Source organism: Ceratotherium simum, chromosome 19 (genome assembly GCF_057802395.1).
Source record: "Ceratotherium simum simum isolate JZ-2026a chromosome 19, ASM5780239v1, whole genome shotgun sequence".
Taxonomy (NCBI): Eukaryota; Metazoa; Chordata; class Mammalia; order Perissodactyla; family Rhinocerotidae; genus Ceratotherium; species Ceratotherium simum.
Window position 1 is genome coordinate 39,482,964 of NC_141918.1, and position 14,194 is coordinate 39,497,157.

The following is a 14,194-nucleotide window of genomic DNA, read 5'->3' on the forward strand; positions in this document are numbered from 1 at the left end:
CACTAATTCCGTGGGATATCAATAGATGTCGTATGAAAGGGCCAGTTTTATGCTCTATATCCATGGTGATCCTGATATAGAAAATCTCTTTGGCCCGATCAGATGATATTTTTGCCTGATACAATGTGGCCAGTTGTTCTAAAGTCACAATTTAATTATACTTTCTTAGCTTTACTTGAACTGTATAAGCACAGACTAAGCAGAAGTGTGTACCCTTATTTATGAAAATTCTGCTTTGCTGAACCCTAGCCATTCACCCTGGCCATTATCTTGCATTCGTTAGTCAATGAAGACAATTGTCCTGATAAATCTGGATGTTTAAGCCTAGGATGTGAAGCTAACTTGAATTGATTTCACTAGATTGTATTCACTAATACTGTAAAAAATGTTTTATTTATTTCAAGTGAAGTGTTAGGAAGGGAATAGTACTATTTAATAAAAAGAAGTTAAGTCCATTTGACAGTCTTTCAAAAGTGGTCATTTTTTGAAACAACGCAGAGTAACTAAAACATATGGAGTGGTATTTTCTGTTCATGTGAATCTGTTTAAGACCCACAGCACCATCCCTTTTGTGACATATGAAGTACCAGTGTCAAGAGAATTAAATTTTGTCGTTGTTGAGTACCTTCCATGCTAAAGATAACAGTGCCCAAATACATGACATGATGTTTTAAGGGCAGCCCAGATTTAGGATCCAAGGATCATTTTACAAAATAGTGATTGGATATGCTTTACCTCTATAAAAACATTAAATTCAGCAGCAATTTAAGCTATCATATAAAATGTTTTGAAAAAAGATAAAAAACCACTCTGGTTTTGAGGACAAGATAATCCTAAAATTGGTGTGCATCATTATGAAAAATATTCCATTTGTTTTCACCTTTACAGTATAGTTGGTTCAATTGCATTAACTAACCAGGGACAGAACTTGTCTAAAATACTTCAGGCACTCACCAGACCTTTAACCAGTTATTCAACTCAATATAAATGGTCATCACCATATCAAGAGCTTTTCACAGGAGAAGAGAATGACTGACTTGATCTTTTTTGTGTTGCTTAATCCATGGCTCACCTTAGCTTGGGATTTTGAAAATTCTGTCCTCAAGCACATTGATATGGGCCTGTTCAAAGTTACTTGGACTTCATGATAATTACAGTAATTGCTCTAATTCTACTTGGTTAGAATGTTTCTTCACCAACTTTCCAGGAATTCCTCATTTTGATTTGAGCCTTGCTGAAGGAAACTTCTCAGGTGGCATCAGGCACTCCAGATACAAAATGTAAATATCAGGATGTGCTAGGAATGATGCTTTTGATGAAAACTTTACCAGGAAGTTCACCCACTGTAGACAGAGGTGGAGAGAAGGCGTCTGCCATCTGTGGCATTGGAGACTCTGCCTAGGAGCCTATGGAGTGGTGTACAAAGTAAGAAGGATGCCAACAACACTTACGTTCCAATTCTGTGTTAGTCACAGGTGCAACTGATCATCCACTATAGGACGCTTCCATACCTTGGGCTTACCTATAAGGAGATGTCTTTTCCAAGTTTGTCATAAAAAATCAATGGGCCTAATATGTATATTCTCTCTTTGCCACCTTACTCCAGCATTATAGGTCCTCTCTGAAAGACCATCTCTGCATTTACTGATACATGAGGGGAAAGACGTGTGGGGAGAAAGACACGCATGCAATAAAATTGGCTTCTGAAAATATGATCAATGTTGGAGTGTGTAAAATTAATTAGTGAGGCCAAAGAGATACATCTCCATGACATTTCTACTTTCCTCAGAAAACGTGTGGATATAAAAGGGAAGGTTAGAGAGTAATAGGAATAAGATAAAACTCAGTGAAAATAGTTCCTTATTATAAAATATATTTCTTGCTCTTCAAAATATCCTCTTTTTACTATAATACATTTATTGCATCTTATAGTTCCTTTATCAAAGATGCTAAATACCCATAACAACGTTTTTTATTATTAGACATAACTTTATGTTTGTTACAAGGAAGAGAAAATATTTTCAAGGAGCTAGATAGTTAAACACAATCAAGCAAAAGTGATAGTTTGATTGGTGCCAGGCCCTTTCCTGCACCTTATCTCATTTGATCCTCCTAATTATGCAAAGAAAGTATTTTTATTCTAATTTTTGTAGCTAACGACATCAAGGCTCAGGAAAGGTAAGAAACTTGTGGGAGGGCACACCAGTACTAAATGATGTGGCCCAGATGTGAAGTCTAGCCAGTATTCTTCTACACCACTTAATGCTTATTTTCCCATAATTGTGACTCGTAATACATGTATAGTGGTTCTGTTGTAGTAAATTAGGGTGAATGATTGTTCTAGATTTCCCAGAACGGAGGAGTTTCCCCAGATGTGGGACTTTTGGTGCTAAACCAAGAAAGTCCCAGGAAAACAAGGTGATTGGCCACATTTAAAACTCAAAAATATTCAATGGAATGGGTTCGTTCTCATAAATTGCATTAATAGTCTTTTAATACTCCAGAATAGTATAATTCACCATTTATTTCTTGATCCTGGTGGTAAGTAATGATTTTAAATAATCTTTCTTCTTCTCCTCCCACTGCCACACAGACACAAATATCATTCCAAACATGGTGTTTCTTGTATTTAAACAAAAATCTAATAAGGAAAACCAGTTCTTGCAAAGCAATTATGATTGGGTTGATCAGAACCAAGAAGCAATCCAAAGTGAGAAGTGGCCAACCCAAAGAGACAGGTGGTTATTCAAAGGGAATGATTGATTAAGTGAACACTTGATAAGGGCCAGATGATATACTAAGCATTTTACATTATTTTGCATTATTTTATTTTATTTACATTGTTTTACTGTATTCTCGCAATAACCTCATTTTAAATAAGGAAACTGAAGTGCAGAAAGACTCTGTAGCCTGGCCAGTATTCAACAGCTGGTAAGTGGCAGAGATGTGATTAGAAGCCATGTCTACCTGAATTGAAAGCTGTTGCCACTCAAAATCTTTACCATAGGATGGATTAAAACCTCTCAGTCAGCTCAATTCATTTAAGCATTTACTGAGAACTTATAACGTGCCAGGATCCATGCTAGGGACCACACAGAATATAAAGCTAAGTGAGTCTCAGTCCAGGCCCCTCAACCCTATTGTGTAAGAAAACAGCTGGGAGAAGGGAAGACACAAGTTAACAAATAACAGACATGGAGCAGAATGCAGTGGGTGCCATACACAGGTACTGTGGTGTGAAATTCAGAGGAGAGAGAGAAGGCACTGGGTTGAGCGGACTTCTCATAATTTCAAATGTGTCCATTTGCCCAAAATTTGCAAAACATCACTTGTCGTGATTTCATACATACATAAATGACAGATTTGCTGGGTATAATTTTCCCTGTGAACATTGCACCAGAAACTAGCTTCACCATGTCAGGTATCTACTGCATTAACAGTGCATAAAACATGGAGTGATACGTTGTAGTTTCCAGTTGACTAGATGCAAATTTTAGATACAAAATATTAGTCCTGGGACTTCCTATGCTTATATCGAACACTTCTTTATATACTACGGTTAGATAAAATCATGTCCTGGTTAATTATATTTAATCAACTAGATTTTTGTAGATGCAGTATGTATCTGTGTCCATTTTCAAATGGTTTAAAAGCTGATAAAAACACTTACTAGTGAAATTATAATAAATAATATTTCATCTCTTTGTCACTGATAACTTAGAAAATACTTCTGAATTTGTAGTTACACAAAATTGTATTATATTATTAGCAATAACTATTACTGCATTGGTGAAAATTCAGAGTACTGGGGAGTAGATTTCATACAGTTAGAGGCCAGTTAACAGAATAAGGTATAACTGTACAGATGTGGAGTTTGAAAAAGATTGGTGAGACTATTCATTGAAACAGAGTGGCCTCTTTTTAGGACTTTTAAAAGATAGACTGATGTTCCCCTAATTTCTATTAAAGTATTTCCCTATAATTTAGCTTTCCTGAATCCATTCATATAAAATTAATTTCATTAACCAAGCATTCTGTTAAGCAGCACTTTCACACTTCACGAGTACAACAAAAATTGATTTCATTATAATGACTCCATGTCAGCACGAGATTCTGAAATGGCTCCTGAATGAAAAGTGGCTGACTCATGTTCATTATAATTTTATAATTTTAGTAATGGATACTTTTTATTTTACGGGTTAGTCCTCAAAGGAGTGACTTAAAATTAAAAGTTCTGTCGTTATTTTCTAGTTGACACATAAAAAAGATCAATCGAGTTGCTGAAGATGACGCTCTGTGTCACAGCAACTTTAATTTCCCCAGAAGATGTACCAGGGACCTTGTGGTTTCTCATGAGGGCCCCATCTGCTCCTCGTAAACCCAGGGAGGGCTGCCAGCCCTCGCAGATCCAGATTCTCAGCTCCATTCCCTTGCAGGTTGACTCCAGCAAGCTCTCCTGCTTTCAGGGTCTCTTCTCCTCTCTCTCCAATTCTCACCAGGAGTGGGAAGTTGCCTTAGAAAAAGTGACACCATTTAGTAAATATGTAGTCTCCCAAGGTGACCACCTGCCATGAATGAAGAGGTCTTTCCCCAAGCCCAGCCCAGATTCTTTTATATGAAACCACTTCCTAGAGAATGCTCAGTGCTCCCAACTGAACAGTGAGAATCTGGTTCTACAGTTTTAGATTGTTCCAGCTGATCTGAGAATCCAAGGCCACCTAAGGTGAGTCCCTCCCTTAGAATCATGCTGGAGAGAGCGTACTTCCCATCCTGAACCTCTTCTGCCCTGGAGCTGACGGAGCCGGAGACTAGCTGGGTACCAGTGAGGCTGCACGTGCTGGTGACTTCCGCTCTCCTTCCCCGGCTTCACACTTCCTGGAGTGGAAAGAGTTTGCTTAATTATAGGAAGTAGCCAGGCACGGCATTTATAAAAAAATGGACATCAACTGAAACCAACCAAAATTGAGTTTAAAACAGATATTTTTTTGAAAAAGGAAAATATTAATGTGACCGTGAATTATATATATTTTCACTCTTAAGTTACTTACTTTAGGGGAGTTGAAAATTTCAAGCCATAATCCCTTTCACTCTCATTTTCTAAGCAAGTACACATTTTGCCCATAGTCAAAACAAAAAGTCTCGACTACTTCTGTTATAGCTGCTCTCCCTGTATAGCAGAAGGTGGAAATTCAGACTAGTTCTGTTTGTTCTACATCATCTTCACTAAACTGTTGGAAAGCGCCCTGCAGCAAATATAACATGTGCATATATTAGCATATATTCATAGACACATACCTGGGCAGAAGACGTGGGGCTTTGTGGAGACCATGCAATCTAGAAGACACTGGTCCCTTTCTTAGCTAGGGAAGACTTCTGGTTGGGTAGACGTAGGCAATCTTTTTATATGAGAACATATCTAGAGTACACATAAGTGAGCTTTACTAAATCTCAGCTGGCAAATTACAGAACTTCTATAAAAATGTCAGAATAGAATAGGCAAAAGAAGCTGATTTTTCTGGTGCCAAATTCTTGTTAGAAAATGTTAATGAAACTCCCTCTGTTCTTTTGGTTCTTAGGGGAAAATAAGCTGGTAGGGGACCTTCTGGTCTTAGGAGGAGCCACACTCTACGGTATCTCTAACGTCTGGGAAGAATACATCATCCGAACCCTGAGCCGAGTGGAATTCCTGGGAATGATTGGACTCTTTGGGGCATTTTTCAGTGGAATTCAATTGTGAGTAAAAATAGCAAGAAATTCAGACAGTAGACACTCATTAGGACTTGTCCTTACAATTTTTTCATTGGGGTATAGTTAGTCATTTTATTTTATAAAAATCAAGGCTAGAAACCTTTCACCCCCTTTCCACATGAATTCTGAAAACTCAATATCTTTATTGGTAAATTTCTTCCAAACTAAACAAGTTTATTATAAATTATTAGAAAAACATTTAATGGACTTTGAAGATAATTTACGAGAAAGCATTAGAAGTACGCTGATTCTCCCAAACCAGCCAGTGAAGTTTTACTTAGGGAAATAGAAAAACTAAGTGTAAATGCCACGATTTCATGCACTTCTAAAAAGGAACATTCTGTTTACCAGTGACAACCACCACTAAAAAATTTATAGTTTAAATTTGCCCTTTTATAAATTTGTTCTTTTCTTGCCCATGCATTTGCATGAATCAACCATATTTCAAATTCATCTCTTAGAAATTTAGGGTTTCCATTTTCCTTAAACAGGTGAAGATATAATACAGACATTCCCTGAGCATCAAAAAGTCAAAAACACCAATTTCGCAATAATTCTGGTGTTGGAGCATATGAGTCATCACTGACTAGTGCCTCAGAAATTGTTGTGAGAACAAGCGTCAAACAAAGCATAATTTTCCATCAATAATGACCAAATATTTTAGTTTCACGTAAGAGATAAAGAATGATAGAGTAAACTCCAGTGTAATTTCACCAAATCCCGTTCTACAAAGCAAGTAATTCTGATTTCACCAGATCACTTTCTACAAAGCAAGTACTTTGTAATTGTATTGGTTCAGTGTCTGAAATTATTTATGGAAGATATTTTGACATCACCTTAAACATGTTTTACAAATAGGCTGTTTCCAAGAATCTTCGAAATTTCGGTGTCCTGAGATAACAGATGAAAAGCTCCATAGCAAACGAGGCATGGAGATGGGAAGACTTTCAAGAAGGATTTATTTGGGGTCCTTTTTGAAAGCATGATGGCATTTTAAAGCCCCTAAATTTGGTGCTTCAGCTTTGTGAAAGGAAAAGAAATTGCCTAGTTCAACTATTCATAACCAACAGTTTGTAGATGGATGGCTCATTTTATGGATTATTATTCTTGAATCCAAAAAATATATACAGAGATCTAGTGCTCATTTGCTTCGGTTATAGTCCATTAGAGCTGACTGAGCTCTTCAGGGAGACTGCTGCCAAAATAATAGAAGTGACATATGGGTGTGTTTGGTAAATGGGATACACTGAGGGCACACTGAAACCAAGTAACACTGGTGGAGTGGTGCCAACCTCACCTCCCGGGCCTCTTTTAGAGCAGTGGTTCTCAAAGTGTGGTTCTCTGACCAGCAGCACTGGCACCACATGAGAACTTGTCAGAAATACACATCCGTGGGCCCCTCCCAGATCTGCTGAATCAGAATCTCAGGAATGGGGCCCAGGAGACTGTTTTAACAGGCTCTCCAGATGGCTCTTATGTCCATTTAAGTTTGAGAACCACTGCCCTCAAGAACGCTCAATCAGAAAATGATTAAACTTGCAAGGACAGAAATTTTCTGAATCTTGCTGTTTACGTTTTAGAAAGTACCTAAGGCACAAAGGCTACAAGCAGACTATGTGGGTGAGGACAGTGGGAGGTTTGAGCTCTACCATGCCCACTGGCACTCTCACCAATGCTGGCTACACCTCACAAGATCCTTCAGGGATAAACCTCAGGCTGCCTGGTTAGACTTACCTCTGCATGGCCCAAAGTTATTTTTGAAATTCAGTTGGTTGCTTCATGATTTGTACAAATCTGGTAAGTGAAAACAGAAAAAGAGGAACTGGGATGCATTATAACCTTGCTCATCAGGTCCACTTTCTTTGAATTTGCAGAGCCATAATGGAGCACAAGGAGCTGTTAAAGGTGCCCTGGGATTGGCAAATAGGTAAGGGGTTTGCCCACCTAAGAAGTTGTTTTCAGTAAACCTGAGAAATATGTTTGAAGAGTGATGTGGGTGGAGGTGGGGCATGAGCAATGAAAGGATTTAAAAGGCAGAGGACAAAAGAAAATGAAATCCCCTTGTCATTTTAGGAATTCTTGCACACTATAAGACACTGAACTGTATGATTCATAATGTTTCCTAATCGAGCTTCTGCCCATTATCGTCGTCAAGATGCTGTTAGTGTAGACACAGAAGTATGCTTTTAGATTAAAGACCAACCAGAGAGAAAAACTGCCCTGAGGCAGTGGTGGGACATAAATGACAGCAATTTGCTCTAGCCAAGAAACACAAAACTGATGTGGTCATTAGAAAGTGGCACTTCAGTAAGGGGAAAAAACCGAACTTAACAAAAAGGCACGAAAGAAAACAATATAATGGGCTTTCTGAGCCCATAAAAACCTTTTCAGAAGGGAGCAGTTTGCACGTAAGAAATGGTTAATTGACCCTCAGATGGACTTGGTAGAAAATACCGGACATGCTTTGAGCTAGTGAATAGTCGTCCAGGGCATCTCGGATTCCACCTGTTTCAAAAAATCACTTTTCTCTCAAAAAATTGAGGACAAGGATTTAAGATCCTAGGTGATGCTCTAGGATCGCATAGAAAGCCCTAGAAGGGACTGACATCAGCCCAGAAGATATCCTTCAGTGTCTGTACCAAGACACGTGGGTTCCAGCAAAGAGCACAGAGGTTGGCTTATGGGGGTGCTTGGAAAATGTGTGCACAGTGGTGCAAATGGGGGGTGAAAATACAGATGGTTCCCCATGCTGAAGCTGGCTACTTGAACCATCTCCAGCTTATGTGAGCTTTGACGGAATTGACAGCTTCAGTCAAATTCTGCTTCCACGAGCAATGACAACAATGACATAACTTCCCTGCACCCTTTACCTACCCCATACCCCAAAGTATCCAAAGCCGACTTGCTGCTGACATATTCCCTCTGAAGGCACACTGTGAGCTACAGAATCATGCATAACTCTCCCTGGGCGGTATCCCTAGTGGCTTCAAGCACTACCCAGGGCTGCAACTGAGAAAGGAACCCAGCTGCAGGTTACAGATACATTTGCCCCTTTGATTCCCAGAGCTAGGAACTAAAATGTTACCCCTGCTTGGTAACACCTGACATGCAGTGGTCCGTGAGCATAAATTAATATTATATTAATGGTAATAGCAATAATAAAAAATAATTTGTCCTTTAATTATGTGGATGTCATGTGCATGTCCATCGAGATTCTGTTATAATTCCATGTTAGTTAAATGTGTCATCAAAAGGTAGTTTTGGGGCCAGCCCGGTGGCATAGCGGTTAAGTTTGCGCGCTCTGCTTTGGTGGCCCAGGGTTCGCAGGTTCAGATCCCAGGCCCGGACCTACACACCACTTGTCAAGCCATGCTGTGGCAGTGTCCCATATACAGTAGAGGAAGATGGGCACAGATGTTAGCCCAGGGTCAATCTTCCTCAGCAAAAAGAGGAGGATTGGCAACAGATGTTAGCTCAGGGCTAATCTTCCTCACAAAAAAAAGAAAAAAAGGTAGTTTTATTCTGAGCCTTCATATTGCCATTAAAATGTCAATCCCCTGTACTCTGAGATGATGAAGGAAGGGTAGTGTAAAAGGAACACATTATAGAGCTATCCGTTTCATTCCTGATTGGAATTGAGGCCAAAATGGCCTAGAAAGGGAACCAAATGTTCATCATTTTCTTTCGGAAGCATTGATAGGGTTGTGTTTGAGATTTTTTTACACCAGGACCACCTTTGTCCTCATTACCTCATCCTGACCTCCGGCACGGTTCTATTATTTAGCTCAGTTCTAGGCACATACAATTCAAGGAAAAAATGTTTATTAAATGGAGAATGAATGACAAGCAAAGGGGGTGAGACCTGTCCTGCCCTCTCTCATCTCACAAAATATAGACGAAAGGCAAGCAGTGGAGGCAATGGCAGGAGACTTTAGGCTTGACACTGCACTTTCTTTCTGGGGAACCAAGAGATGGCATACCAGCCACTGCAGCTCGTGGACCAGTGAGGTGGAGAGACATCAAGGGGGATCAGCATCCTCTCAAAGCATCCTCAGTCCTTGGGAAGTCTGCCAAGAGTGCTGAGCTCTGATCACTGTGTCTTGGTGGGGAGCTCACAGCATCTTAGTTAAGAGACCAGAATCCAAGACTTGTCTTCATCTCCCACCATCTGTCAGTGCATTTCTCTCCCTTCCCTCTCTCCACATCAGGAATCCCCCTCATACAGTCTCTTGAATGATTCATATGGGTTGCCATTTTATCAAAGTAAAAAGATCTTTTTTCCTATGGAGTAAGTGGGATAATAAATGTATTTTATATTTTCTGGACTAGGAAGCCTTTTTTTTTTTTTTTTTTAGCAGATAGTTATTTTCTTATAACACTGGCCAATTGCGAGATACAGAGTAATTAAAAGCAAGAAGATAACAGTTGTTTGATTTTATTTCTCTGTTTTACTTTACTGAACAGAAAGATTGGGTCTGGTTATGTGGTCATTAAACTCAAGTAAAACATACGACCTAACGGAGATAAAATGTCCTCCTGGGGAGCAGGCTTGTTGGAGTCACAGTCAAAAATCTGATGCATGACTTAAACATTCCCTTCCTCTCATTTGTCATATTGTGTGAAAGGATATGTGAGCAAGTGTCAGCTGATGTGCAAGTCGAGTGTGGGAGGAAGGACGAGGTGTGCTGCAGAGCAGTATCTCAGGTGTGTGGTGTGCGGAGCTGCTTCATTCTTCCTTTTGTAGGTGATGCTGGTTTGGGTTTTGGTTTTTTCCTGGAGCCAAAACAAGAGATTTGATCATTCCCTGAAGGTGGAATAATGGGACCACAGAGCAGGAAGGCCCTTAAAGATAATTAAGAATACACTCTTTCTTTTTACTGATGTACTAATCGAAGGCCTGGGGAGTTGAGGCGACTTGACTAGGCTCACAGCTGCCTGTGGTGGGACTAACATGCACTATCTGAGCAGGCCCCGCCAGCCCGGTGCCCTTTGCAGACCTACCATCATGCATATATTCTGAGAAACCATCTTACCTAATCTTTATTTTTAAGAATTAAAAATAAGGTTTAAGAAATGTAGTACAGTCATGTGTTGCTTAACAACAGGGATACTTTCTGAGAAATGCGTCATTAGGCAATTTCGTCATTGTACGAACATCATAGAGTGTACTTACACAAACCTAGGTGGTAATAGCCTACTACACACCTAGGCTATATGGTACTAATCTTATGGGACCACCATAATTGACCAAAACGTCGTTATGGAGCACATGACTATTTATTCAAAGGAAAATGAAAGACAGAACATCAGTGAGGTCCCAAAGAAAGTGATGAGATAAAATATATGCAGCATACACAGACACATACTATATATGTGTATATATTATATCTATCATGTATAAACATAGATACCACATATCATATATCGTGGATTTGTTGTTAGTGCCGTGGAGTCGATTCCAACTCCTAGCGACCCTGTGTACAGCAGAGCGGAACCCTGCCTGGTGTTTTTGCACCATCCTCTCATCTTTGGCGCTATATCAGACAATGCTCAGCTGCTCTTCATAGGATTTTCACAGCCAATTTTTTCGGAAGTGGGTGGCCAGGTCCTTCTTCCTAGTCTGTCTTAGTCTTGAAGCTCTGCCGAAACCTGTCCAACATGGGTGACCCTGCTGCTATTTGAAAAGTGGTGGCATAGCTTTCAGCATCACAGCAACATGCAGCTGCCACAGTAGGACAACTGACAGATGGGTGGTGTGGTTCCCTGACCGAGAAACAAATTCAGGCCACGGCAGTAAGAGCGCCCAATCTTAACCACTAGACCACCAGGGCTGGCTGTATCGTGTACATGTTCTGTATGTATCATGTATAAAATGAGATGCTCATCAGAGTCAAATAGAATGCTCCTACTTCTCTTCATAATAATTAAACAATATAGATTAGTAGTATATGCTCAGAATTTAAAGTCAGACATCCTATGTGACCTGAGGGCAAGTTACTCAACCTCTGTGCGCTGGTCTTTTGCCTGTTTACACACAGATCTGTTTCTTCCCCTTACTCTGCTCTACATTGCAGAGGCTAACTCATGCAAACCACACTTCCCAGGCTGCCTTGTACGCTGGCTTCCAGCTAGGTTTGGCCAATGGGAGGCAGTAGAGAGAGATTGGAAGGTAGGAGGTAAAAAGAAACCAGGTCTCCCTGTTTCTCTCCGTTTGGAGTCAGGTCTCTCGAAATGGCTGAGTTTCCTCCGTGCTTCTACCCCTGCTGAGCTTCCCTAACTTCTCACCCCTGGTAACACGGCCTCCTCCCTGGATCTCTCTAGCTCCGGGGCTGCAGTAACTTAGTGCTGCTGCTGATCTCTGGGTTGCTTCACCATCCCTGTTTCTGCATCACCCATTCAAGTACCTTTGTAACTTGTGCCCCATATTAAATTTCTTCTGTTGAACCTGGTATGGACTGTGTTTCTTGACTAATACACTCTATAAGCCTATTTCCTTCCCTGTATATAAAGAGAACAGCAATAGTAATGGTGTTATACTGTTGTGGAGACTAATTCATTAATGTATACACAGTACATGACACATGGCAAGCTCTCAGTCAGTATTAGCTGATAGTATTCTTTCCAATCTCTTTAGCTTAAATCTCTATAGTGCACAAGGACAGGAGTGACTGAATCCTGTCTTCAGTGAGAGAGAAAATGTATCAAATAAGAGACAGTTATATACATAATCTGCCTATAAATGTAGTTATTGCATTATGTAGTTGTCAGTCAAAAAATCATTGAGTCCATTTGTTTGATCACGTTGATCGATTGTTTGAAAACTCTCCATGTACAGCACGTTGGGCCTTCAGATGCGTTGCTAAAGTCTGTTAACTAGCTAATGTCCATCTAAGATCAGCACATTGCAGCAGTACTGCATTCCCACTCTTAGTTTAATCATGTGTTCATTTGGCTGGCTACGCTTTGCTCACAAAACAGGATATTCACACACAAAAACATTGGTGGGCCTAGCAAAGTGATTAACTGTGGTGATGTATATATTCCACCCCTGTCCCCCTAAATTTAATTTCTGCAGTTTTAAAAAATATGTTTAGAATGTTTAAGCTTGAAGCATCCTGAGGTAGCCTGATGAGTATAGTGAAGCTCTGCTGTGTATCTATTTTTCTAGTCTCCTTGGCTCACCAATTGTGCCTGTAAAGTCACACCTCTTCTCGGAGCCAGCCAATTATATATCCAGCTCTCTACTGGATGTATCCTCTTGGATGGCGCATAAGCCTCTAAAACTTAACACATTTAAAATGGAGCTTTTAATTTCCCCTGAAAACCTGGTCCTCCCTCAGTTCTCTGTCTCAGTGAATGGTGTCATAATTCACTCAGTTTCTAAATTAGCCAGAACCCATGGGTATCCTTGATGCCCTCCTTTCCCTCACTACCTGCATCCAGTATATCACCAGGGTTTGTTGAGTCTTCACGGACCTGGCCACATCCGTTAGTCTCCACTGCCTTTCAGAGCAAAGCCACCAGCATCTCTTGCCTGGACTATGACACTACGCTTCTCATTGGTCTTCTCCCATGCTTTTCTCCTTCCAATCCCTTCTCCACAGAGTAGCCAAAGTTTTCTTTTAAAAATATAGATCTTGGGGCTGGTCCCATGGCCTAGTGGTTAAGTTTGGCATGCTCCGCTTTGGTGGCCCAGGTTCGGTTCCCGGGTGTGGACCTACACCACTCGTCAGCGGCCATGGTGTGGTGGTGACTCACATACAAAATAGAGGAGGATTGGCACAGATGTTAGCTCAAGGCGAATCTTCCTCAACAACAAAAAAAGGATATATATATATAGATCAGATGTTAGCCATATGCTACAAGTTCCTCAGTGGCTTCCTATTATAACTGGAATAAGATATCAGCATAATTCATCTCCTGCCTAATTTTCCAACCTCATCTCTTGTTGCCACCTCATTCTGTTCATTCTGCTCAGATGTCCTGGCTTCTAGAAGCTCCTGGAATACATCAGGCCCTGTCCCTCCTCAGGGTCTTTTCATTTGCAGATCTCTCTGCCTAAAATATTCTTCCCCTGGCTCCTTCTGACAATCTCCTTTTAGTCCTTCAGCTGTCAGGGTAAGTGCCACCTCCACAGAGAAGCCTCACCCAGTCACCCTTCCTAAAGCAAGCCACCTGCCTTTCTCTGTAAGGAACCCTTTTATTCCTTCATTGCACTAAAACCAACTCTAAGCTTCTTGTCTGTCCTGTTTTTCCACCGCATTGCTAGCCCATGGCAGACTGCCTAGGGCATCATTGGTATTCAGTGAATAAGTGGTTGAATAATTGAGTGAGTGTAAAACATCAGAGCCCACAAGTGAGAGACCACGGTGTGCTAGGTAAAGTGATGGAAGGTAGGATTCTGGAACTTTACAGCCCGGTGATGTATAATTTAAATCACTGATGC

At 40.5% G+C, this 14,194-nt stretch overlaps 1 protein-coding gene across 2 annotated transcripts in view; it reads left to right on the top strand.

Annotated features, from left to right (window-relative positions):
- SLC35F1 (solute carrier family 35 member F1) overlaps positions 1–14,194 on the top strand; it is a 385,894-nt gene that overhangs the window by 337,291 nt on the left and 34,409 nt on the right. For both annotated transcript variants that reach the window (XM_004422261.3, XM_087444034.1), the window contains exons 5-6: positions 5,577–5,733; positions 7,623–7,675. In XM_004422261.3, coding sequence (XP_004422318.1) covers positions 5,577–5,733; positions 7,623–7,675 — 210 coding nt within the window. The remainder of the gene's footprint in view (positions 1–5,576; positions 5,734–7,622; positions 7,676–14,194) is intronic.